Source organism: Sorex fumeus, unplaced genomic scaffold (assembly GCF_029834395.1).
Source record: "Sorex fumeus unplaced genomic scaffold, SorFum_2.1 ptg000051l, whole genome shotgun sequence".
Taxonomy (NCBI): domain Eukaryota; kingdom Metazoa; phylum Chordata; class Mammalia; order Eulipotyphla; family Soricidae; genus Sorex; species Sorex fumeus.
The window spans coordinates 24,867,277-24,894,180 of record NW_026606108.1 but is presented as its reverse complement, the minus strand read 5'-3'; the positions used below and the strand labels follow the sequence as shown (position 1 = coordinate 24,894,180).

General features: G+C 45.0%; 1 protein-coding gene across 4 annotated transcripts in view; it reads left to right on the top strand.

Annotated features, from left to right (window-relative positions):
* The first annotated feature begins 812 nt into the window (after nt 1–812).
* The window catches only part of ZNF608 (zinc finger protein 608), a 101,959-nt gene continuing 75,867 nt past the window's right edge, over nt 813–26,904 (top strand). For 3 of the 4 annotated variants that reach the window (XM_056124222.1, XM_056124224.1, XM_056124225.1), the window contains exons 1-2: nt 813–1,084; nt 2,085–3,309. In XM_056124222.1, the coding sequence (XP_055980197.1) occupies nt 2,311–3,309 (999 nt within the window). In that variant the 5' untranslated portion in view covers nt 813–1,084; nt 2,085–2,310. The remainder of the gene's footprint in view (nt 1,085–2,084; nt 3,310–26,904) is intronic. The other variant, XM_056124223.1, reaches the window with a different exon arrangement.

Below are 26,904 nucleotides of genomic sequence, written 5' to 3'. Positions count from 1 at the left end.
TGATTGGCTTGAGCGACAGCGGATTTCCCCTACACCCCCCACCCCCACCCCGCCACCTCGGGGACCCTTACGAGGAACTCGGTTCCTTTTTCTTAAAATACAACATAAAACAGGAAAGCAGCACATTCTTCAAGGTTTCGGAGACGGAGCCCGTTTCAAGCGCCGTTATTTTCCCCCAGCCCAGCGCCCCCCGCCCCGAGCGAAGGCTGTTAGAACGGGTCCCCCGGCCCGCTGAATCATCTGCTCCCCTCCCCCTCCGCACCTTTCTTCCTCGGCCGGGGCTCGGCTCCGGGTCCCACCCTTTCTTCCTACCCCGCTCCAGCCCCGGCGCCCCCTCCCCTCCTCCTCCTCCCCTCCCCCACCGCCCTCCTCCTCCCCACCTCCCCTCCCCTCCTCCCCGCTCCTGCCCCCTCCTTTCCTCTTAAGTTAGTTCAAGAAATCAAATCTGTCAGGACGGGCGGAAAAATGCCACTTCCCGACTAACAGGCGGAATCCAGCCCAGATTTTCAGTCCTTTCTTCTTCTTCTTTCTTCCCTTTCACTAATTTATCCCGATGTTAGCACATTCTGTCTTGTTACTAGCGGACGCCTGTAGGTTTGCTACATGGGATCATTACTTACTGATCACACGGTGACTCTGAAGTCTGGGACTGAAGGCGGAATGAGAAGTTGGGAAAACTTTTTTCTCTAGACTCGCTCGCTCTCCTCGCTCTTAATTTTTTTTTTTTTTTACTTTTTGATTTTTTTTTTTTAAAGATTACTCTTCTCGATGCTGGTTCAGAGGAAAAAAACCCTTTGGTGCTTGTGTTGTGAATGTGAAACATTATCTTCCAGCTGTACAGTGACACATTTTTTTAAGGAAAAAGGACTCCTGATCCGTTTGCCAAAAAAGAAGGGTGGGGGTGGGGTGGCGAGGTGGAATAATGTTATCGAGTGATTATTCTGGCTGAGATGTGTTATTTGGTTTCTTCCTTCTTGATCATTTGGTGTTTAAGTAAAATGAGGCACAGGCTTGTTTGCCGAGTGGAGTGGGAAAGGCATTTTGATTTGCTGGCCTAATTTTAAAAAATGATAAAGGATTAAAGGTAAGCAATGTCTGTGTGTGTATGTATATTTATTTATTTTTCTTGACAACTGTTAAAAGGGGCTGATCCCTTTAAAAACCGTTTTAACTGATCTTTGTCAAACACACACTCATTTGCGGTCATTGAGGCCACGTTGGCGCAGATCACTTAAGTGTATGTCTTAATCAGTTTCCCTCCAGTCAGTAGCAGCATAGCAGATTGAGCAAGTCTGACATCGAAATACTGGAGAATTGTTTAGATGTGATTTTTTCCCCTCAAAAGGCAGCTAATTTAACCTTGTATATCACACTGTCTTTTCTATTGAGATAGGCTCTTGAAAGGCATGTGTATGTGTATTTAAAGAAATTGTATACTAACTTGGGAAAGAGAAGAATGAATGTGTGTGGAAGAAGGGGGTGTTGTAGGTTGCTTCCCCCCACCCCTGTTCCTTACTGGGAACAAAAACCAGATTGCCCAGACAATTTGTAAAAAGAAGTAGTAAAATTAGAAATAAGGATAATTTAGCAGCATCATTCTGAAACTAGCTTCAGAGAACTTCCAGGGTCTGACGGTTTAAATTGCAGGAGCTAGGTCGAGATTCCAGCGGCATTTCCTCCCTCCTGAGGGTCAGTCGAGTCTGTTTTCTGGGCTTGACACACATGGATGTGCTGGTGGGGGGTGGGGGGTGGGATCTTAAAACTACTTAAAAAAAAAGACAAAACCTTATTGGGCTGAATTCAGATCCTTAAGATATTTTAATGCCTTTTACAAAGTGTTTGTCCTGGAGGTGTTGATAAAGGGATTTTCTGTTCTAGTGGTTTTAAGATGCTTCCAGTCATGGGTATGTGTTGGGGGCTCGGTTATTGTCCTTTAAACCTGATTCTGAACTGTGGAGACAATACATGAGCACCTCACTCTCCAGTCCTTCCCTGTAACCCCTTTACCGACTCCCCAGTATTAATCGTTTTTTTGTTCTGGCAACACCCAGACAAGAAATATTCGACTTTTCCCTCCTTCACAGGAAAAGGTGGACCTGGACTGAAAGGGTGTAATAACCTCCCTGGACACAAGTGCTGGGGCCGAAAAAAAAAACAAACAAAACAAAACAAAAACCAGAAGAGGAAGATTCGAAGATTTTTTTTTTCTTTTCTTTTCAAAGAGGAAAAACCCAGCGGAGCTAAACGAATGTCCCCTCATCTCCAAAGGAAAGTTCATCGGATTCTTATTCTAGAGTGCTCATCTTCAGGATGTCAGTGAATATTTCCACGGCAGGAAAAGGTGTGGATCCAAATACGGTTGATACTTATGACAGTGGCGATGATTGGGAAATCGGGGTTGGGAATTTAATCATCGATCTGGACGCTGATTTGGAGAAGGACAGACAGAAATTTGAGATGAATAATTCCACCAGCAGCAGCGGCGGCGGCGGCGGCGGCAGCACGGGCAGCGGCGGCGGCGGCGGCGGCGGCGGCGGCGGCAGCAACTCCTCGAAGGATTGTGGCGGGCTGGCCTCCAGCGGGGCCGGGGCCCCCGCCGCCCTGGCCGAGGGCCTCAAATTCGCTCCCGTGCAGCCCTCTGCTCCCCAGGGGAACGCGCACAAAGAGAGCAGCAAATCAAAAGTGAAAAGGAGTAAAACTTCCAAGGATGCTAATAAATCTCTGCCTTCCACCGCCTTGTATGGGATTCCCGAGATCAGCGGCACGGGCAAGAGGCAGGAAGTCCAAGGGCGCCCTGGAGAGGCAACTGGCATGAATTCAGCGCTGGGTCAAAGTGTGAGCGGCGGCGGCGGCGGCGGCGGCGCCCCGAACTGCCACGGCGCCGGCCCGGGCCCCTCCGCCGCCGCCGCTGCCGTGGCCGCGGCGGCGGGGGCGGCCTCCGGGGGGAAAGGCAAGGAGGAGAAGGCAGGGAAAAGCCAGAGCAGCCGCGGCGCCAAGCGGGACAAGGACGCGGGCAAGGCCAGGAAGGACAAGCACGAGCTGCTGCAGGGCCACCAGAACGGCAGCGGCGGCGGCCCGGCGCCCCCCGGGGGCCACCTCTACGGCTTCGGGGCCAAGAGCGGTGGAGGGGCCGCGAGCCCCTTCCACTGCGGGGGCGCGGCGAGCGGCGCGGCGGCGGCGGCGGCGGCGGCCGGGGAAGTTAGCAAAAGTGCCCCCGACGCGGGGCTCCTGGGAAACTCGGTGCTGGGAAAGAAGGAAGAGGAGGAGGAGGAGAGCCACAGGCGAATCAAGAAACTGAAAACCGAGAAGGTAGGATCAAGTCGCCTTCCTCGATCTCCCACTTTTCCTCTGTGTGCACCCCGGGGGAGGGTGTGTGTGTGTGTGTGTGCGGGCGCGTGCGCGCGCGCGTGTGTGTGCGGGCCCGCGTGGGTGTGTGGGTGTGTGTGGGTGTGTTGCCCCGTGTGCCTTCACGCTTCCTCCTCCTGCCTTTCTCTGGTTCTTTGTACGCTCTGTAGCCTGGGTGATTAGTATTTGGTGTGTAGTGGGTGTGTTTGCCGGGGGGGGGGGGGGGTTGTCTCATTCTCGGGGAGCACTGGTGAACTCTTGCTTCGCTGCGGCTGCGACTGCTGCTTTTGTGGGGCTGGTCTTGGAGGGCGGGGGGGGGCGCGGGGGAGGGCGGAGGGGACAGGTGGGAGGGCCAGAGAGCTCCAGGTACCTTGTGCCCTGCCAAGGGCTCCCGTAGACAGCTCTGAGCCGGGCGCCTTTACCTGCAGAGCCTGCCCGTGCACCCTACTTGTCCGGTGGCCTGGATTCCCCCCGCCCCCTCTCCCCCGCCAGGAGAATGTCTCCTGTTTTAATTTACACGTCCTGGTATTTCTGGCAGTGCGTCCTCAGCAGGGCTCACATGCCCTCCCTGGAGAGCTATGTCGAGGATTCTAATTTACACTCCATCCTCAACTCCTCCGCTATTTTTGCTACTTTCTCTAAAATAGTTCTGTCAAAGGCTATCTGCCTTGGCTGGCTTCCTGTTACGGGGCCTGACATCAATACCCGCTCAACCCCTTGGGTTGGTGGTTTCATAACTATTTGGAAAGAGAGCAATGGAATGGCTGGGGGGAGGGGCTGCCCTGCCCCCGCCCCCTCGCTCTCCCCCCCACCTCCCCGCCCCCCCCCCTTTGGAAACTGGAGCTTTAACAGGGTTCTGGCTTGCTTTAGGGGACCTGAAAGGTTAGTAAGAAAAGTGAGATTTGGATCGTGTAGATTGGTGTTCCCGAGAGGAAAACGGGCCCGGACTTAGAATTCGTGTCACCTTTGAGCCAGGAGGGCTGGTTGATGTTGGCGATTTGGACCTTTCCTCCCATCTTGGCCATTGTCTGAGAGTCTTGTTTAACAACATTGCCTTGTGGGGGCTCCGTGTTGGAACCCTGTGACTGATTGGCCTGGGGTGGGGGTGGGGGGTGCATTTGAGTGACGTTCCTGGACTGGAAGGGGCTCTGCCCGCGGGGCAGCTTGGGAGTGGTGGGGGGGTAGAGGGATGATTCTCTGCAGTTAGTCTATAGCTTCATTTTGGGTGTACCTTGCAGAAATGCAGCTTTATATCATGTGGTTTGTGGGGCATAGTTGTTTGTAAATAAAGCTCAGGAGATGTTAGGATTTTTGCTGTTTTCTGTCACATGTTCTTGGGTAACTGTATTGTGTGTGTGTCCCCAAGTATTCATTGCTCACTTTTTTAAACCCTTGTACTTTTTAAACCCTTGGATTTTGATTTTTGTGTGTTCAGTATTGAAGAACAAGTTCAGAAGCAAAGTTTCGATTTTCAAATTTTAGGTGGTATAAAGGTACATTGAAGTGTTTGTCATGCATAAATCTCGAAGTGTTTTTTGTTCATTTCCCCTTGGCCAGGCAGCATTTCACATGGTTGAATTTCAGTGGGCTTTTCCAAAAATCCCAGTTTAAATATGTAGTTCCACCTAATTTCTGCTAAAAGGCATTCTAAAATCTTCTTATTACTGAGTACAGTAGGGCCTTTACTTCTATGCCAATAGTCTTCAAATTGCAGTTCTAATCTGCTCTAACTATCTAGATGAATTGCCCTAATCCGGTGCTCACAATGGCTGTGGTTAAGGAGTCAGAGCCATTTGATTGGATTCACTGCTGCCTGGAATGTGGGAGGTACTGCCCTTTTGCATTCTCCTTAGCCTTTTAATCTTCCAGCCAAATGTTCACATTCAACAATTTTGTTTAGCTGGCAATCGGAACATTTCAGAATCTCAAAGGCTGCTGTCATGGCAACTGAGATTAGAGTGCGGTGTCGTTTCTCCAGTTTTGTGTTCTTTTCACTTTCCAGTCACAGAGGAAACTGGCTGGAGAAGGGAAGAATGAAATGATTCACATACATGCAGTGCAGCTTCAGGCCGAGGGTTCTAAATGTAATCATTGGAATTACATGAATGTAGAGCAAACAGGCCCAGTGGGTGTTGGTGGAGGAGGGGAGGTAGCAAAGCTTTTGGAGGCTTGGAGTCACCCGCCCAATCCTGCCACTCAGGGCCACTGCGGTTGGCTCTGAAGGGCCCGATTGCTGTAAGGTTGGCTCTGTTCTCTAGCTGGGTTGGGGTTCCTCACAGTTACCCCCTAAAGCTTTCCTCTCCACCACCCACCCCACCCCAAAGGTAGTTTTCATCCACCAGCACAGAGGTGGGATCAGTGGACAGAATGTGGCACCTGGGGAGGAAAACTTGAAATCCACAAATTCGTGGTTGTGTGAAATTAAACTTGGATTTGGAAAATACTTAATGACAAGGGGCTCCTTATGGAGAAGCTAAAAGATTCAGTAGTTCGCCTGACAAAATATTTCAACAGAAAGGCATCTTGGAGGAAGGCTTTTTCTTTCCTTTTTCCTTCTCGTACCATGTTTTATTATCTTCTGCTTTGCCTGATTATCTGGGTTTGTGAAGAGTAAGTGCCTTAAAAGTGAAGATGATTAATTTTCAGCCATCAAATGTGGCACAGGAGGGGGCCAACTGTGAAGACCCATGGGGGGGGGGGAGAGAGAGAGAGAGAGAGAGAGAGAGAGAGAGAGAGAGAGAATGTGTATGTGTGTGTGTGCGCGCGAGAGAGTGTGCACTTGTGCACATGGGGGTGCACTTTTTTCTTTTTTGGTTGGAAGGTTCACAGGAGATTCATAAGACTTGCTGTCACCGGTTAATTTTCACAGCATGCCTAAATGTCTATTTTTGGTCTGTTTATTCTGTTTCCTTACTACACAAAGTCATGTAAAACATGATAAATTGGACCCTATGAAACCTAATTAAATCAATGAGTGTTCTACTCCTTTATGTGGAAACCACAAGTATGTTGTAAAAGTCGCCACTCCCTTAATACGTGAACAAAATCAAAACATGCCATAATTCTAAGACGTTTGAGCTATATTTCTATAGCCCATTTTGTGGTTAAGCCACCAGTGACATGTCTGAATAAGTAGGTTTGATGGGTTGGCTTTTGGTTGGGAAAACCTGCTCTCCCACCTTCCCCCTCCTTTCTTTGGAAGCACATAGCAGCCTGCACTGGAGGCTCTTCATGTGTCCTGTTTAGCTTTCACAGTTGGAAGGAACTTCACAGACAACAGGCGTTTGGTTGTCTATATAGAGGATGTGGACTGATTTGATCCCCGGAAAATTAAAAAATACACAGAAAATTCTTTAAAGTGGCCGAAACTTAAATAAACATGAAAGGCACGGGGGTAGGGGAGGGGGAGGGGGGCACGGCAGCAGGCGTTGATGATTGAGTCTTAGGCTCCTGGGTATTCAGCACTAATTCAGCTGAAAGGTGGTGTCTTCAGACCTCTCTGAGAAGGATATCATTCGTTTCATTTGATTCTCTCGTAGATGCCTTTTTACTCTTCACTAGGGAATTCTGGCTTATCTAAGTGTGTGAGCTATTTCAGAACATATTTTGTTTGATGAATGAGTCTCGTGGACCATGTGCCCCCTACAAATTCTGCTTAGAGAGTGCAGTTTATCTGCTGTGAAATAAAAGGGCAGAGAGGTCAGTGGCTATAATTAAAGGACAAAGTCCATTGTTGTTCGACAGCAAACTGTTTTTGAAAGCTACATAAGGGATTTAGCTGTTGAAAACCTTAGTAGCTAAAGGCACCTCGCAATGCGCATGGACCAGGCCTCTCCTTTTCTGTTGCCTCTCTCCATAGGTGCCAGGGGTTTTTCGAGGTGACTGCGAGGAGCAGCTATCCTTTCCCTCACAAGTTTCCTGTGAGAGGCACTGAGCTTGGAGCACTTTGTTTGAGCATGCACATCCCCGAGTATTTAAAGCCTGGATTTGATGGAGAGATGACTAAACACCCACAACCAATTAAGATTGTGTTTAAGGAGATAAATGTTTTGCAACTTTTAATAACTTTGCAGATAGTCTGTAAAAAAAAAAAAAGAGTGGAGGAAAAGGAATTGATAGTCCAAATGTCATGAGGTTAAGAATGCTCTTCAAGTGAAATTACTTGGCTGCAAGATGGTTTTAATTAGAGTGTTATAAAGACTTATTTTTCCTAAGCAGCATTTTATAGTTCGTAAATGAAATGTATGCGGAAAGTGCTAAGCAGAAATCTCCCTAACCACAGAGGTGTTCAATAACCAGACTCAAACAACATGGAAAGTACCATCTGTTCTTCGTTTTCAGCATGAAAAACAAGGATTGAATGGCTGAGATTTGCTCCAATTTCAGACTGTGTCTGTGTGCGTTTTTTTTAAATTTAAAAAAAGTTCACCTGGTACTTCATAGAAACTCGAAATTGCAGTAATATGAGCAACACTGTGAAAACACATGTTCCGACATTTATTTTAACCAGTTCCACTTTCATTTAAAAGATTTCCAGAAGCCCAGCCATTGAACACTCTATAATGGTTATTCAGTTCCTGCAGGCGATCACAATGAGGGGTCAGTTCTTCAAAGATCTAACTATTTAGTCAGTACCTGAATTATTCTGTCAATTTCCCCCCTGGAGGCGAGGGGGCAAAGGCTCTCTCTGGTCAGCCTTTATCGGTTAATCTAATTGTATGTGATAGCGTTCTGGACTGGTGTTGACTCTACAGAGACCTTGCTTTCCTTCACAGCCCAGGCCTGTCCCAGATTGTTGCTCTGGAGGAAAATGTCTTTGAAGGATGCTAACTTTTTGAGTCCTTGACTTTCAGACAACTGGGATTTTTCTGGTTCTGGTTTTAGTAAGAGCCTTGGGTAAAACATTATCCTGCCTTTGTTTGAGGTCTTTTATTGAAGCTAATGACTGGGCTTGTGCCTCCCTGAGATAAATGACATTATCTCTGAGTGGGCTGACAGGAAACAGACATGTTAATGGCGAAGCTGCGGGGAGGATCTGCTCGGGTTTTGACAAAAGAGTTGGGAAGGGACCCCTGGTCGTGGTCATTAACACATAATGCATTCTTGCTCTTCCTAAGAGGCCCTTGATAATTGGAATGCTATTTTATCCACTAGCTCTTAAATCATAAATCTGCCCTTACTTCCTTTTGAATTCTAAAAGGAGCAAAGCAGTCGTGATTTTTGTTGTTGTTTTGGCTAACAAGTGCTTGATCTGCTTTTATTTATTTGTTTAGTTAAAATTTGAACACTGGCAATTTGGGGCTGCATGGAAATAACTTCTGGGAATGCTGGGAAGTGGAGCAATTTTTGTCCGATGGGATCTTGGCTTGGGTCTTTCATCATTGCTCAGTCACCCTCTGCTTTAATAAGATGAAACAAGTGGGTCCAAATGTAAAAAGCAATCGTTTTTACACTAGAGGGTGTCTTGTGGGAGAGGGATAACATCTATATTTTATAAAGTGGGATAAAGATTTTGTTGAGTGATTTGAATGTGATGAAACCTGCCTTTTGAAGTGTATGTTTAAAAAGTCATGGATGTAATTGAGTCTCAATGCAGTTTCAACTCTGTGCTTCTTGAACGGAGATAATTGCCACGTTGAACACACTCTAAAGGTGTAGAAGAGGTGGAAGGATCGTGTTATTCTATTCTTTAATATTAAGCACTGGAAGCTTTTCAGAGTAATTACTGTAGCACAACATAGTTTTGATTGCCAGTGCTCTGAACTTGCCAGGGATCTGAACATCAAGGGTTTTGCTTGAATACTCAACAGTTTACTGCTAAATCACTTTGCAGAGCATTCTTGTCTAACCTGAAACTCAGAACTGAAGGAAATACTGGGTTCTTCTCACAGTATGTAGTGGATATTATCTTTCTTCACTAGGATTTTGGTCAATAAGTAATAATAGCTCCTTAATGATAACATTTCAGGTTATAGTGAAGGAGAAGCGAAGATCTCCCTTAAGCCCTGATCTGAATTATGTAGGGGCCAGACTATTGCCCTATTGCTGGTATTCAGAGACTCTGTGTGTGTGTGTGTGTGTGTGTGTGTGTGTGTGTGTGAGAGAGAGAGAGAGAGAGAGAGAGAGAGAGAGAGAGAGAGAGAGAGAGAGAGAGAGAGAGAAGGCTGTAGTTGGGCATGAATTGGGAGCATTTAGTTAGTACTTTATTCTTTCTTAAAAACAGAGTCATGGTTGATTTTAAGTTCCACTGTGCTGTAGAGTAAATGGGTTCCTCTGTGTCCAATTTTCTCTCCCAGCTGAAGTTTCACTAGTGCCGGCTTGCTCTCAGTTGCGAGTTCTTTTTAATCTGAGCTAAAGGTTTTGGCAATTGGAACAAAGCCTTTGCCTCTGAATGAAAGGTTGTTAAACTATTCATAGTAGGTGGACCAGCAGTTGGGCTGTTTTGTAATGTTATTTTGAAGGCTCAAAGGATATTCAAGAGAGTGAGTGGCACTTTGTCCCTGCAGCTGAATTTTGCATAGCTGCTAAATTTGGGGTAGAAATACCTGTGAAAAAAATGAATGAAAAGAGGTGTTTTGTTTTGCTTTGTTTTTGGACCACACCTGGTGGTGTTCAGGGCCGACTCCTGGCAGACTCAGGAAACATAAAGGGATAAGGGGATCGAACCTCTGTTGGTCAAATGCGAGGAAAACTCCTTATCTACCTACTCTACTCTCTATTTGGCCCCTGAGGTGATGTTTTTTTCTTCTTCTTTTATTGCCAGAAAAATGGAAGCAAATACTTAGGCGATTTCATGGTTCTTGGACCTTGACATTTGCAGCCATCTCTGATGCTCCTCCCCTACAATACGTGCATTTCAGGAGAAGTTAAATTAGAAAGAAAAGAAAAAAATTTAAATAGATCTGATCTGTAAGAGCATCCAATGCGAAGGTGTTTGAGTTAGAACCAATGAATTTGAAGTGATGAGTAGGTGCTGCTGGGTTTTAAGAGCTACCCTCTCCTCCCTACCTCCTTGTTATTCATTGTGACTATTGGCCAACCATTGAGCTTCTGGCCTCTTGGCAAATCCCTCATTGTCAGCAAGCACCTTAAAGAAAAAAGTGCCTTCAGGGAATTTAAAGCTTATTCCAGTAATGCCACATGACTGCTGTGTTTAGTTTAAAAATATATTGATTATATTTTGTGTTGTACATAATGATTTTCGAAAGCAGATATTTAGGTTGTGGAATTGGCTTATTATGTTAACCAGAGAGCAGATGGCATGGTGCCACAGACGTATAATTTTACTTAAAGGGACTTTTAAGGTTTTGATGTGTTTTCTTTTCCTCTTATTTCCCTGATGGCTTCTTTTTATTGAAGGGTAACTTAAGGAGACCTGGTAGCAATTTTACTGCCTTCCCCTGACAGTTTGAAATAATAGCTTGGTCTTTGGTTGCACTGATCTACCAGTCAGCTTGATTCTGGTTTTTGTCATGTGGCAGTGAATTAAAAAAAAAAGTATGTTTTAAGAAGTGGACTCTTATATGCTTCAATTAGTTATAGACAACAAAGTTCCAATTGGTCACACTTTCGTCAACTCCTCGAAGTCACTGTTCCTCCTTTTGATTAAAGAAGAGTCAGGGTTTGGTTGGGGCTTGTCTGACCCTCTGGCTGTTTTGAAACATCCCCTTTTGTATTTCAAATTAGTCACAATAGGTCTCCTCGACCCAGGCTAAATTGTTCCCACTGAAGTGATTAGCAAACTTTACCTGGTGTTTGGTTGCTCACTCTGCATGGAAGTTTTTGTGTTTAGATTTTACAGCTCTACCCCTTCACTCAACATCATCAGGATGAGTCGGAAGGCATCTATCTCCCTTTTCTTTTCTTTTCTTTCCTTTCCTTTCCTTTCCTTTCCTTTCCTTTCCTTTCCTTTCCTTTCCTTTTCTTTTCTTTTCTTTTTTCTTTTCTTTTCTCTTCTCTTCTCCGTTTTGTGTTGCAAAGCGTGCTGGGCCAGAACTGAATGCTCTTGGATTCTTTCCCCTCCTTGGCTGATTTTCTGGATGGCTCCTGTTAAAAGCAACAGTAATAATGTTTGAATTGGAAGGGTTGAAGCCTTGGGTTTTCATTCTTCATGGAAAACTGTTTATTTGTGTGTGGTTCACCACAGTACATGGATAATGCTATCAGATCGGTGCTTTATTATGGGCTCGGGACCGGGGCCCTGATCAGCCTTGGTGTGGTGTGTTTCATTTCTTTTCCTTCTTGACCATTTTTTCGGGGGCGGCGGTGATAGAAATGAAGTATTGAAATTAGAAGTGAATCTTTGTAGCCAATAGGAAAACGGGAACAACAATTATTCCAACTGGTCCTTTGAGTCTGTTCAGAAGCACTTGTGATTTAAGAACCTCCCCCCAAAGTGAAATATACAAGAACCCCCCAGCCGCCCACCTTTCCAGAGGAGCTCGGTGGAAGATGAGCCCCAATGCCGGCTGGGCCAGGTGTATTGTTTCCCATCTTAAGTAACTGATTGAAAAGCGATTCACATTCCCAAACCTTGAAACTGCTTTGAAGGTGGAATTTGAGTTAAGTAACATTGTTTGCTGCTGCTCCCCAAAGGGAACAACCTGATTTTAAAGCCGAGCAATTGAGCTTTTCCGCATCAAACTCCATTTGGCCAATTGTCTACATTTACATTCCTCGCCCAAATCCTTCACCAGCCTTTCCCATGATGCCGCAGCAGCAGATGCCAGACACCGAACGAGAAATGGAGCAGCTGTTCCCATTACCCCATTGCTCCGTAATCCTCCACAATCTGCTGTTTTTTTCTTTTCCCTCCCCCACCCCCACTTTAAAAATAAAGCCACCTTTTCTCCCTCTGACTTTTGCATGCCCTAGTTTATCAGTCTGCAGGGTTTTTATCTTATCTGGGCCCGGGGTTTGTGGTGAAGGGCGGCTTATTGTTCCTGGCGGGAGCAGATGGAGGGCCCAGGGTCCTGGGGGCGAGGTGCGGAGCCGCGCGCTCCTGGAGGGGCTGCAGGGGCGCGCACAGCAGCCGCGGGGACGCGCCCTTCTCCCAGCCCTCCCCCCCCGCCCCCCGCCCCCCACACCCGTTTATAGCCCTGAGCGCTGTAAATCTGTCAGCCCTTCACAACGCCTTCACCTCTTTCTTCATTTGCTCCAGCTCCTAGTTTGACAACGTTCCCCTGAGGCGGAATTCTAATCTGCTTCCAATTAGTTGCAAAATGTGACTGAAATTTCCACATTATGACTGCTGTTTTACTTGCACGCACACATCTAGAAACAAATTAATGCTCTTGAATATTTATTTTTTGAGCCCTTGGATTTACTTTAAGAGGAAGAGTTTCCAACTGTTGGGAATGACTTCCAGGATTCCCATCCCCCGCCTCCCTCTTCAAAGTCTCCAACTATTTGTTTTTTAGAGCTTACAAGAATGAAGGGGGAGGGTTCCCCTTTCGCTCCCATCTAGTAAATTGAAGCCCTTTCCATCTTTTGGGAATAAATCAGTTTTTCCCATCTTTTCAAGATTTCTTGTAATGCATTGCATACGTTTAACACAATTATGTTTTGTGACATTTCTGCAAAAGAAGCTTATTGAGGGTGTTTACCCAACTTTCAAAAAAGGGGTCCCCGCGAAGTGTTTAAATAGAACATAAGTGCACACAAAGCTCTTCTGAGATCTAGCTCACCCCAACAGAGAAAGACTTGTTACACCCTTTAAATTCTATTCATTTGTTCTTCAAAAGGGGGGAAGGGGGACTGAGTGATTGTAACAACCGGGGTTAGGGTTGCATTCAAGATGTCACTTGTGCGCATTAATGTTGCACCTGCAGTTGGTGTCTGGGCCCCAGCAGACCCTCTGGGGCTGTTACTATGTGGGGTTGCAGTGGGCCTGGTCTGTGGTCTTGTGGCCTTTCTAACCGGCAGTTGGAAGAATGGCTTTGGGAGGGGGGGGGGGGCTCTACTTGAAAGGAACACCATTACCTCTGCACCACTTCCTCCTTTTCAGCATTGTTTTCACTAAGGTATTGATCCACCCTGCTATATGTAAATACCAGACTTGTGTCCCTGTCTGTTGAGAAGGGCAATTTGAGCTTCGTTTTATCTCTTGCTGCAAACTAATTTCTCACGTATTGTAATATTTTAGTACCTACATGGTGGATCTCTACTTGCAAAAAAAGAAGCCGTCCCTCTTGAGTTAAGGAATATAAACAGCCAAATTTACTGGTGCATTTTATGGTAGAGTTCAGTTCTTAGTATCTTGGCAGATTGATATCAACAGTAATAATGGGCTTTAAAGAGGTGTGAAGAATTTTATTGATGGTAAAATGGTTATGTTGATCACATTACTTTGTATTAGTTTCTGTTTCTGAATAACACCTTCACACATAAATGTGAAACATCAATTGTTTTTTCTCCTAACATTATGGTTACATATAAATCATAGAAGACATTGATTTTCCAGTGCCCTTTTCTTTTATAAAAGTGTTTTCTGTCCCTGTAACCTGAAGGAACAGCATTTCACCTTCTTTAAAACAAGATTGATTTTACATGAATATTTATTTATAGAATTTAAGCTAACGAATCTCATTGAACTTTTAACCATGCCAGAATTCCACAAAAGTAGAATGCTTTTTTTGAATTGTATCCTTTCTTTTCACTACATGACTTGTAGCCGAAAAGGGAGCTGGACTGAAACCTTGAACATTTGAAAAGAGGGCTGTGGGTGGAGGTAGGGGGGTAGGACATTGGGGGATGGGGGGGTGGGGGGGGTCTTTCAAATTGCAAAGGTTTTTTTTTTTTAAGGAAGAAATAGTGGCCTCAGAGTGAAAGCTCACAATAGCCGTGATTGTGTGAGCCCCTCAAGTCCTGGGGCTCACTAATTACCCTTTAATGAGGTCAGCCCCCCTACTTTTTCCCTGTCTGGGGAGGAAAAGCCCCCAAGACTGCTGGAGTTCAAGTGGATCTCGCTCTATTTGCAACTTCACAGAACTGCTCTGAGGGCCTCCAGGGTGCTTAATTGGGGCTGGGCATTTTTGTTTGGGGGGGGGGGGGGAAGACTACACACAGCTCCCTTTGTGCTCGGAGAAGCCCCTGTGCATCTTGGAAGCATTACATGCTTTTGTTGATGGTGCATAGTTTTATAAACTCCAAATGAGCTTATTGCCTTTTAACCATTGGGAGCACTAAATAATGGAAGAACCTAGAAGTCTTTGGGTTGGGTAGCCGCCAGGCTTTAACTAAAGTGGGGGAGCATTTGGGTGGGTGGGTGGGGGAATGAATGAATGGTTTAATTGTCTGCACAAACCATTTGTTTACAGATTCAGATTGATTTGGTCACCAAATCCTATGGACCAGGAGGAGAAAGAGTAAGTCTGTAAGGTATCAGGAATTGAATGCCCAGTATTATGTTTTGTGATGTGCTCAGCTGTTCCTCCCCCTCCTCCCCCTTCCCCTCCCTGCCTCCAGGAGGTGAAAGAAGAATTGTTTAATGGTGAGAATTGCCTGTGACCAAATCTGCTTTCTTGAAGCTGTAAAGAGGGGGGAGAAAACTGGGAGGCAACTCCCCCCACCCCAGTTTTTTTTTTTTTTTGGCATCTAGTCTGGAAATGAAAATCATCAGGTTCTTTTTAACTGAGAAAGAGACAATAGTGGTGGCTACATTTTCCTGTTTGTGCAGGAATATTGGGGGGCGGGGGAGACGACGGACTGGGGGGGTGGGAGTGGGAGGGGGGTTAGTGGAGGTGAAAGGAGAGTGATCAATAGCAAGGTGTGTGGAAACGGGGTGGTTGGAAGAACGTTTGTAAAAAGGACCCCCAGCCGGTGCATTCTATGAATAACACGGACCATTTACCACCCCCACCCCCCCAATTCATTAGCCAGTGGCCACAGTATTGAATGGAGAGGAACTCTTAAGCAGAGTGAAGCCTGATAGCGATTTGGGAAGTTGGAGGGAATTGGAGCTGTTGGTTGACAGCCAAAATTGCAGGGTGGATGTCATCGTCATTGTCTTTTTCTGGTCTTTGATTATATTTAACAATCAAAGACCAGAAATCATGGCATTTGTTTGCTTTGCAGTTGTAGTTTGTCCTTAGAATCTTTTCTTTCCAAATAAATAGGCTTAAAGAAATCTCTGGTGAAAGTGTTTTCTCCAAGCATCATACCTAATGCTCCCCAACTCCTGATTCTATTTTTACCGTAATTTAGGGAGTGAACACCCTTATCTGAAAGTACTTTCTTGTGTATAAACTATCATCCTGATGATAACTTAGAATACTTTTAAATATTGTTTCTACTTGCCTTTGTATTGTTTGGTCAGGCCTTTTGCTGGTAACACTGAAATAATTAGTTATTTGATATTTAGTAACTCAGAACTAGGTTTTAATTTTAGTTTTTGGGTCACACCCAACTGCGCTCAGGGCTCATAGCTGACTGTGCTCAGGGAGCGCTTCTGGTTGGGCTGGGGGGACCATATTCTGGTGCTGGGGGTCGAATCCTGGTCAACCTTGTGCAAGGCATTCACCCGAGCCATTGTACTGTCTCCTCCGCCCCATTCTAACCTATGCTAACTTGAGGACAGACCTTGTTTTGTGGGCGTCATATTTAACATGACTATTTTGGTATTTTGATGCTTTCGGGGTGGCTTTATTTTTCCGAGCTCAAGTCATGACGCTTCATTTTGCAGATTTGAGAGATGTGAGCAATGGGAGGTTTAGAACAGTCTTGTAAGGAGGGAGAGCTTCTTAGCTCAAGGTCTAACCACTTTCACTTTTGTTAAATTTAGGGTTTATTTTTGGTTTTTGTTTTTAAACCTTTTGGGCCATACCCAGCTATGCTTAGAATTTATTCCTGGCTTTGTGCTCAGGAATCACTCCTGGTCGGCTGGAGGTGTGGAGGGAACCATGTGGGTGTGGGAGATTGAACCCAGGTAGGCCAGGTGTAAGGCCAGGTGCAGCCTTAACTGCTGCACTTTTGCTCCACCCCAAACATAGTATTTTTTTTTTTAATGTCCTGTTGGTTCAGTTCAGTCCATGATCATGTGAACATAAAGACTGGGGATTCTAGCTCTCTTCCAGGACCTCATGCAGTATCATCAGGGATCCCCAGCCTGGTTTCCTGTCTCCCACCGACCCTGGATCTCTTTTCTTTGGTATACTGCTTAAGTGAATGCTTTTGGGGTCCCATAAATACTGTGAAAGAAAAGATGCTAACCTGCTCACAGCACAGTCTAATGCTCTTATCTTACTTCATATTCCAGTCTTATCCGTGACCATTTTCTTTGAAAGGCCAGCACTAGGAATCCAGGGGCCTGCTGCTAGCGTAGGTACATTATTTCCTTGTGAAAACCAGTAATTCCTTCTTCCCCGGAGTTAGTCGTGGAATAGATAATTCTGTCCAGTTGTAAATTGATAGAAGTTCTGTAGTAACAGCAGCTATTTGCTGGTGATTGGACCACCACATAATCACTTGTGCTTGATGGAATCCCTGTCCGCTAAGTACATTGAATCTTAGACATCTTAAATCTGCCCAGCATCCCCCCTTTTCCCCCGGCACTCGTCTTGTGAAATCTGAAGTGATTTGAAAGCCTTTTCCTACTAGAAAAACTCTAGAAAATGCCTAGTGTATCCAAATCTCATTGTTTTACTGGTGTACACAGATTTCTTCAAATTATCTTCAGTGAGCTGCTTGTGGGAACTGACAATAGCTGAAAGTTGAATGATGGGGAAAAGATAGGTGCCGGTTTATTTTTTGCGAGATAAATTATACGTTCTGAAAGTTACTATTTTTAAATATCCGGGGTTTGCGGGGCGGGGGGGGGGGGGGTGCAGCCTGAAAGGCTTTTGAAGAATTTTGTCTTGGACTTTTTGTAACTTTGGAATCTCCAAAGTCATACAGACCGCCCTTGTGTCTGTTCTGTGCAGTGAGGTCTAGCTGCTTCGCATTATTGAGCCTGAATGTGCGTGCATAATTGGAGAGATTATTGGAGAGAGTGTGTTTGACTGTGGTAGATGTGGTTTAAATCCTAGCACTGAGCATAGCATTTACTTTCTCAGCTTACCCACAAAATCTGTGACTAATTTAGTGAATGTGAAGATTTTTAGCCCAGATGGTTAGGTTTAATTGTAAAAACTGGAAAGATTTCAAAGTACCCTTTGGGGGGCAGAGATGGTGGGGGAGTGCCGGAAACAAGAAGACAGAATAAAAAGTAACTTTAAATTGCCAAATATAGCAGGCATGTATACTCTGTATTTATAAACACATCCATAAAGCAGGGAAAAACAAAGACTTTCCTCCTGCCGGGCAGTGAGACCAGGTGAATCACCCAGAGAAGGGTTTTGTTTCTTATGATTTCATCAGTTTGGTTTCAAGTCCTTCCTAATTGTGTGTGCTTGGTCTCTCCTGGGCGCAAAGTAGGTTTCCTGCTGAGTGCTTTTCCGGGGACACTGTTTTCCTGTCACCTGTTTTCTCTTTCTGGGTCCAGGATGTTGGCAGTTACCTCTCAGACCATAGGGAGATGCCCCCTGCTCAGGCCTTAGCAGGTACCCCACCCCAACCAGTAAAGTTTTGTCCCCTCATTTTGAGGCCTGGACCAAGTTTCTCTTCAGAAATGAAAGTTTTAGAAAAATACCCTCCCCCCTCTTCCCCCCTCAGCATACATCTGATGCACTCCCAGCTCTAAGCCTAGTTTTAGTTCCTCTTCCTCCTTCCCTCCTTCTCCTCCTCCCCCTCCTCCTCTTTCCCTTCCTCCTTTTCACCAAACCTCCTATCCTGGGAAGATAAAGGGATGAAGGGGGAAGGTTGAGTTTGGGTCCGATCCCAGGCTGGTGCTTGGGTCAGGGGTGACCCCTGACTCTTGGGAGATCACTGAGTGCTTGGGAGCTGATATGTAGTGCTGAGGATTTGAACCAGAGTTGATGGGATGCAAGGCAATCATTTAACCCGTGAACCATTTCTCTGACTTCCAAATTGGGGTACCACTGAGCTATATCTTGGTCCATGCAATGGCCTAGATAGAGGTTGGTTGGTTGGCCAGTAAGCTCTCTGGTGAATGCCTGTTCTTTGAAGCTGTATGTGTGGGCAGAAAGATGAAAGAGGAGGATAATGTATCCAGGATGGGTGCTCAGACCACATAGCCACTGATAAGGTCTCTTTTCTCTTTCAGGAAGTGGAAAAATGACTAGGGTTTATGGTGTGACGGTCCCTCAAGCAGATGGTGTGTGTATTTCTTAGGAGTAGAGAAATGCCCAGAGGCTTAGACAAGTAAATGTTTTAGCATATTTCTTAGTATTAATTTAGTATTAAGTGTATTATTTAGCAAATACACATTGTTTGGATATTTGATTTCTGAGCCCTCAAGCATTTGAAAATGGTTTGGGGGTTGGGGTGATAGTTCAGAGGGGTGGAATATGTGACTTATGTGTACAAGGTATCTGATTTCTGGCACCATCTGGTCCAGAGCACTACTGGGGAGGCCCCTATAACAATAAATAAAATGGCACAAGGAACAAACTTGGTTGCCCTTTTTTTTGGGAGGGGGTCACACCTTGGCGATGCACAGGGGTTACTCCTGGCTCTGCACTCAGGAATTACTCTTGGTAGTGCTCAGGGATGCTGGGACTCAGACCCGGGTTGGTCGTGTGCAAGGCTGTTACCCACTGTACTATTTCTCCAGCCCTGAAACTTGGTTGTCTTTCACACTAAGGAAGATAAGCACTAGCTTGTTAGAAGTGTAATATTTCCAGTTACGAAAAACCTGTGCCCTCTGGGCAGAACCAAGGAGAGGTGCTTTCTGAGCAGGAGTCAGTGTAGATCTTTGAGGCTCATTGGTAGTGTTGGAAGGAGAACAGAATAAAAAGTCAGATACCCCAAAGTCAAAGGTCATCTCTGCTTTGATTGATCCCTTTGGCTAAATTGTTTCATTCTTTTTGGGGTGGGGTAAGGTGGGGGGATGGTTTGTGCCACACCTGGTGGTGTTCAGGGTGTACTCCTAGTTCTGCACTCAGGGGTCACTCCTGGTGGGCTGGAGGACCATATGTGGTGTCAGGAATCTAACCCAGGCGGACCCTGTGCAGGGCAAGCACCCTACCCTTTGTACTGTCACTCTGTTCCCTGTTTTATTATTTTCTGATAGGGCATGTAGCTTGGAAGTAGAGCACTTGTATTGCATGAGTGAGACCCCAGCTTCTACTAGGGTCACCTTCCGTACTCTCCCAAAATAGAAAGAAAAAAGTCTTTTCTAAAATCTCTAATAGGTCCTTTTCCAAGTAGGATCTTAATTTTTCCCCACTTTTCAAAAGCTTTGCTCTCCAATAACAATGCAGTGAATGGTTGAGGTGATTTTAGGCTGGGGCCACTGCCTCATGGGGAGTAGATTAGACTTGCAGTGGTCCCAGGGATAGAGGTTCAGCTGGAGGGCATTCCTGGTGATGTAATCCATGTATAGGGGCTGCCCTCTTTTCATTCCTCATAGTTAATGTTTATAAAACTGGTTTGGGGAATCATATAGGGCTTAAGGCATTGGCCTTCCTTCTATGCTGTTGACCCTAGTTTTGATGCCTGGGCATCGCTAGGTATGACCCCCAGCCACAAAAAAAAAAAAAAAAACCCAGCCTCCCACCTCAAGGTGTATATTTGGGACCAGAGGATTAGTGTGTAGATTAAGGCTCTTTTCTTGCATCCCACTGACCTCAGCACCACATACAATCTTCTAAGAACTGCCAGGGGTCACGTCTGAGCAGAGCTGGGAATAGTCCCTAACACCCCCATATGGTCACGAAACTTAACCCTCCTACTTTTCTACTCTCCCCAGAATAGACTGGTTTTAGAGAGAATCTCTTTTGTAGATTATTAAGATATTTGAAACTGGACTGGAGAGAGTGTTTAGGAGGGAAGGCAAGTTGCCCAGCTTGCATTCTACCCTGGGTTTGTCCCCTAAGCACCACTGAGTGTGACCCCCATCCTGCCACCAAAAATAGTTATTTTAAGCCGGCAGTAAATGTGTAGATGAGATTAAAGCAGTTTGTGTGCTTTTCAAAAATTTTGGTTTTATTCTGATTTTACAGTGAGCTTTTTTGGGGGCGGGATGGGGTAGGGGCTTTCTGCCAACCAGGCCTGTGGTCCATCGTGAAGGACTGAGGGTGTGGGGCTACTCAGGCCCTGCAGTGCTTTGGGGACCCTGTGGTGCTGGGAAATCAAATCTGGGCCTTTACTAAGTCCATCCTAAATCTCTGACCCGAAAGTGGGATTTTCCTGTATTTGGCTCTGGGAATGAGTTCCCATGTGAATCTGATAGGCAGTTGGGATCATGAAGATTGACATTGCTGCAAATGACACTGTTACTGTTAGACTTCAGAGTGGTATGGTATGCATTTCTTTTTTTCATATTAGCTAATATGCATGTCTATGTATTTGTGTGTGTGTATGTGTATGTGTTGTGTTGTCCACTCCTAATGTAGCATTGTAGCACTATAGCACTGTTCTCCCATTGTTCATCGATTTGCTCGAGCGGGCACCAGTAATGTCTCACAACAAATTGTGAGATTTGTTGTTACTGCTTTTGGCATATTGAATATGTCACAGATAGCTTGCCAGGCTTTGCTGTGCGGGTGAGATATTCTTGTCAGGCTCTCCGAGAGGGGCAGAAGAATCAAACCCGGGTTGGCTGCGTGCAAGGCAAACACCCAAAAAGAAAAAAAAAAAACCACCCCAAAAAAACCCCAAAGATTCTTCCTCCAGGATGCCTTCCCAGATAACCAGTCCCAGCGCTGGTCTCTCTGCACCCCGGCCTCCAATAAGTGCTTCCCCTCTGAGGATTTCCTCATGATTATTATTAAACACTGAAAGGTCAGGGGTGTGGTCACTCACCAATCTTCTCATTCTACCACTGCCACTTCCCTACACCCACACAGGTTCAGGTCATGGTTCCTATTATTTCCTCTGAAGTCTTGACTCTAGGAAAGAGGAGAGGGTTTTATCTAGCTTCTCAGCTCACCAGAGAGTGTTCCTTCTGGAAATCCTGACATTGTAGAGAAGAGATTTTGTGAAAATAAATGACTTAAAAAATTTGCTTACTGGTTAAGAACCTCTTCTGCAGACATGTCTTTATAATCTGTTGTGAAGAACTGGGCAGAAAGGACTGGAGCCTGAGCACAAGGCTTAGAGAGCGGTATCTAGTGTAAACTTGAGGCAGGGGAGAGAGGATGGATTCAGTGATAGATGCTCACTTGAAGGGGCACCACAGTCTGGGCTCCTGGGCTGGTTGCGTGGGTGCTTGTTCTTTCTGGATACGCTGCTTTGTCTCTTGTGGCTGACTACCTGCTTCTCAGTACACCCAGAACTTGCATGGAATGCATTCGAGGGAGTATTGTGCTCTGTCGGTAGAGTTACTGCAGAGGGGGACTTGTCTGGATGGGTCTCAGGACTCATTCATTCCTTGACCCATTCCTTCACTCAGCAAATCGGCTTTGAATGCCCCTCATCTTCCCAGCATCGCCGAAGGCCAGTACTTAGTCTTTGCGTGCATAAAGCTTATATTCTAATTTATTTTCTGAGCAAATGTATTTCAGATGATTTTAGTGCTTTAAGTGAGAATCAGCTGGAAGAGGTCATGAGGGAGGAGATCCTCATCAATAGCAAGGGAGGAGTCCTATTTAACCCTAGAGGAGAGAAATTTCTAGATCTCAGCAACAGCCTGTGTACAAGTTCTGGAGAAGGGATTGTGTTGTGTTTGAGGAGATAGACGGGCAGCACTCAATGACGGGGAAAGGCCTAGGGAATGAAGGAGAGCACGAGGAAGCTCCTTGGAGGCCATGGAGAATCCAGGAACACTCAGAGATAGGGGGACATTATTGGGGGTGGGGAGGGGAGTGTGGGGTGTGGGGGGCTGAGCAGAGGAGGGGCAGGTAGCTAGCTATCTGTGTGGGAAATTATCCAAAGCTGAACTTCAAAGCTGAACTTCTGGCTCCCTTTAAGTCTTTCAATTCATTCTAGTTTCTCAGTGTGTGGAAGTTGTTTTCTTCAACTGACTGATTTAGGTATAAGATCTTGAATATTAATGTTTTATTTGACCAAGGTGTTTTTTTTTTTAATCTTGAATGCCTCTTCGCTTTGGAGAGCTTTGAGAAACTACATTTGTTTGTTGGAGGGGGTGTGCATTGCCGGATGGAACCCCAGGACTCACACATGCAGGATAAATGTACTGTTGAGCTACATCCTTGGCCTTGGTGCAGTTATTAAAATGCTTTGCTTTGGGGCCACCCCTGGTGGTGCTCAGGGGTCACCGCTGGCAGTGTGCAGGGACCAGGTATGGTGCTAGGGATTGAGCTGGGGTTGGTCATGTTCAAGTCAAGCACCTTAACCCTCTCCTACCTCTCTGCTCCCTACAGTACTTTTTCATGGACTTAACTTTTCAATTCAAAAAGCATTTCGTGAGTCTAGAATCAAGCCGCACCAAACTATTACCTAATTGAAACTAGGTTTTACTTCCCCTTAGCCTGGCTCCCACTGTGCCCAGCTACATGTGAACAGTTCTGTGTCTTTGTTGAAATAGTCTCCATATGTTCAAGCATATATATTTATGTTTCTTGTCTCCTTATACTGATCAGAGCAGATTACAGAAACACATCTGCATCTTGTTCTTTCTCTATAATTATATATCTTGTATGCATTTTTTGTTTGATTTATTTTAGGTTCACACCCAGAGGTGCTTAGGGGTTACACCTGACTTGGTGCTTGGGATCGAACTTGGGCCTCCTGTATGCAGAGACCATTCTCCTGCTCTTGAGCCATCTCTCAGGCCTTGGTGTTGGGTTATTCCCCACCACCCCAGTTCCAAAATGCTCTAGTGAACATCATCAGTTCAGAATTCATTGTCTTCCACTTAATTGCTTTAATTTGCATTCCCTTCAACAATGGAAGGTGAAATGCTTCTATTTCTGTCATTTTTGTAGTGCCATAATATGTATTTTTTACTTTGATCTGGTGTGGCATTATTTTACCTTTTCATGTTTCCAAACCATTGCATCATTTAATTTCCCTTCATATTTATAACCTCATTCTCTGAATTGTTGGTCATTTCTTATTTTTAAGTGTGCTTCAGTGTATAACAACTTTTTTTTAATGTTTTGCAAATGATTTTTCCTGTTCTTAGAAGTTCTCATCCTCTCTATCCCCACTTATCTTCATTTGTCTCTCTGTTATGTTTTTTTTTATTTCCTGTGCAAATATTTTAAATGATGTGGTCAGGTTTCTGATTTATTTCCTTTTATGGCATCTGGGTTTTGCATTGGTGTTGAGGATATTTTTCTCAAAGATTATCTGTTTTTGGGCCACCCGAGGCAGTGCTCAGATCTTGCTACTGGCTCTGTGCTCTCAGGAATCACTACTGGTGGGACTTGGGGGACCATACGGGGTGCTGTGAATGGAACCTGGTTTAGCTGCAGGCAAAGCAGATGCCCTAACTGTATTATCTGGCCCCTTCAAGATTAAAAAAAAATTTTTTTTTTCACTTTTTGATGGTAGTTTGCTGTCTTATCGCTGGAAGAAATGATTTTCATCTTACTGGCTTTTGGGGGCTTATGTCTTCAATATAATTTTGGATCCATTATCCAAAATACTCAAGTCTTTAAAATATTGTTTCTTAAATTATAGCTGTCTGAATCACTGATGTGTACTGATTTTATTCTTTTCTTCAAATAACCAGTATCAAATCCACTCTCCCAGGTTTGACTCAAATTTTTTTTTTTTGGGTTATGCTCGGCAATGCACCGGGGTTACTTCTGGCTCATGCACTCAGGAATTACTTCTGGTGGTGCTCAGGGGACCCTATGGGATGCTGGGAATCGAACCCGTGTTGCCCTCGTGCAAGACAAATGCCCTACCCACTGTGCTATCCCTCCAGGCCCTCTTGATGTAGGTTTACTGTTGGTGTTTTTTTTTTCTTTTTTTCTTTTGGCTTTTTGGGTTTTGGGGTCACACCCAGTCATACTCAAGGGTTACTTCTGACTCTGTGCTCAGGAATTACTCCTGGCAGTGCTTGGGGGACCACGTGGGATGGATCAAACTTGGGTCTGCGCTGTGCAAGGCAATCGCCCTATGTGCTGTACCATCGCTCCAGCCCGTATGTTGAATTTGGTGGGGTGGGTTGTGGGGTTTGAAAGGGGGCTACACCCAGAGCTGCTCAGAGATCACTCTGGCAGTGTTCCCAGGATTGGCAAAGCAAGTGCCCTCCTGCCTGTACTGTCTCTCCCCGCTGCCTCTCCAGGTGTTCTGTTTATTTTTGGAGCAGGATAGTAAGTAATCCTCGGAGTGCATGTAGAGAAAGCTTCAGAGAGTTTATTTGAAGTTACCTTTTTGTTTTTTTTCCTCTCCATGGCAGATGTTAGGAATGATGATGATTATCCTGCTGTTTCATTTTGAAGGTTCTTACGGAAAACTCACCCTGGCATTGTTTTAAATGTGGGCTGTATTTTTACAGTGGTTAATTATGGAGTGTACTTGGTCAAATGGGAGGTAGAGCCGGAAAGACTAATGATTTGCAGTTGGGCCGTAGGAATGTTTGCAGCCAGGTAAATACCCCTAGAGTCCTGATGCTGAACCACCTCTGCTTAGCGAGCTGCGTGCATGGCAGTGCTGAGACCTGGCTTTGCTTCGTTTGCCATTTTGGTTTAATTGCCTTGGAGGCCAGAGGAGGTGTTCGGGGAGGGTCTGAAGCCAGCAAGTGTGAATGTTACTGCTGTGGGTCTGATCTATGGAAGTCATCTCTCTGGTCAGCTGGGTTTCTGAAAATTGCTGTCATGCCCTCTTGGTCAGCAGAGTGTGGCCAATACATTCTGTTGATGTTGGCCACGTGCAGCTGAAGGTGTTCGCTCCCTAGTTCCTGCCTGGGTCCTGATTGTGCAGCAGGCGTTTTGGATCTGGGAATGTTATGGCAGGATATGTTTTGGCATATGACCCTTAGCAGAAAAAGGCTTCCAGGCCTTTGTTTCTTTTTGGACTGAGTTTGAGGAAAGAATGGGATTCCTACTTACTGCACTGGAGACAAGTATATTGGCCCTGTCCCCCGTACGCGATTCCACCTTTCCCCACGGTCTATCTTATTTCTGTCACCCAGCACTGGCCCTGTGCTTGGCTTGGGGAGATGCTGAGTAAATATTTGCTCAGAAAATACTGTTTTGTTTTTTTCTTTCTTTTCCCAGTCGGGTTGTAGAGAGGACAGGCTCTTGAGGCTGGTGTCTGCCAGAACCCATCACATATTTTATTATATGTAGAGATTACAGGGTGAAGAACAATTATTGGGAATTACGTGGATTTTCATAGTGCTTGCATTGAGCAACTTTTAAAAGTCATCTGTTTAACTGGTTATATTGTACCTGCTTTTCTGTGTCTGATAAGGTATATGTGTTGAATTTTGAAGACTGGAGATAAAGCTGCTTTACCTAGAAGGGAAATGCTCTGTCAGAATACCAGACTGCATAGCTTCCTGTTTACTGGTGATTTTGTCTGATGATTTTTTTTTTTTGGTCAGAAAACTGCTCTAAAATGTAAGGCTACTCTTTGTTTTGTTTTGGGGCCAGGCCCAATGGTGCTGGGATTCGAACTGAGTGAGCAGAATTCAGGGCAAGCACCTTAACTTCTGTACTGTCTCTCCAGCCCCAAATGGAAGTCTTAAAAAAATAAGTCATTATTCAAGTTAAGAGAGAAATGTCAAGTTCTATCCGGGGTGATCATGAAATGATTGGAACCAAGTTAACACACTGATTTCTCAAAAAGTAAATGGGAAGGAGGGTGGGTGGGAAATGCTCATTTAAGGAGTTTAGAATATAACAATATCTAAGGAATATAGGGATGATTCAGGCCTCTTTTACTTGGGTGAAATTTGTGTAAGAAGTCGGAGTACAGCTTATTCTGACAACTTGTGTGTATAGTAATGACTTACATTCATAATTTAATTTACAGCAATGAACTGTGTGGTTTGATTTCTACCTTGAAGTTGCCCATTAAATTCAACATGTTATTAAAATACATTTTTTCAAGAAAGTATACTTGGTAATGCACATTTACTAGTTTGAAACTGTGTTTATGGTGGAAGGCTTTCTTCCCTTGAATGAGTTGTTGTGGTTTTGAATGGCTAGGGCATAGCATGGGTGCAATTCTTCTAGTGTCTCTGCTAAATGGGTGTACATTTCTGTCATTATTTATTTGTTTTTTTGCTGGAAACAAATCCCATCATTTGTAATTTTAAGAAGGTGCAGCTAGAGCAAAACTTATAAAAACATTTTCAATGTAAGTTTCCAAGATGAATGATTTACTCAGAAGGCTTTTAGGGCTGTTTCCTTTATAATAGCAAACTACAATCAAGAATTACTCACTGTGTACAGTGCCTGAGCATCTAGCTGATTGAGTTGTTGTTTGTTGAAGCCAGTGACACCTTCAGTCAGCTGTCACCAGTGTCTGGACTGGCAGTTAGAAAACCACTGCCTTAAGTATGTCTATTTCTAAAGCCATATCCCATAGAGTTTTCTTTTAGCCTGGGTCAGCAGAGACCATGTATTGCTCCCACTT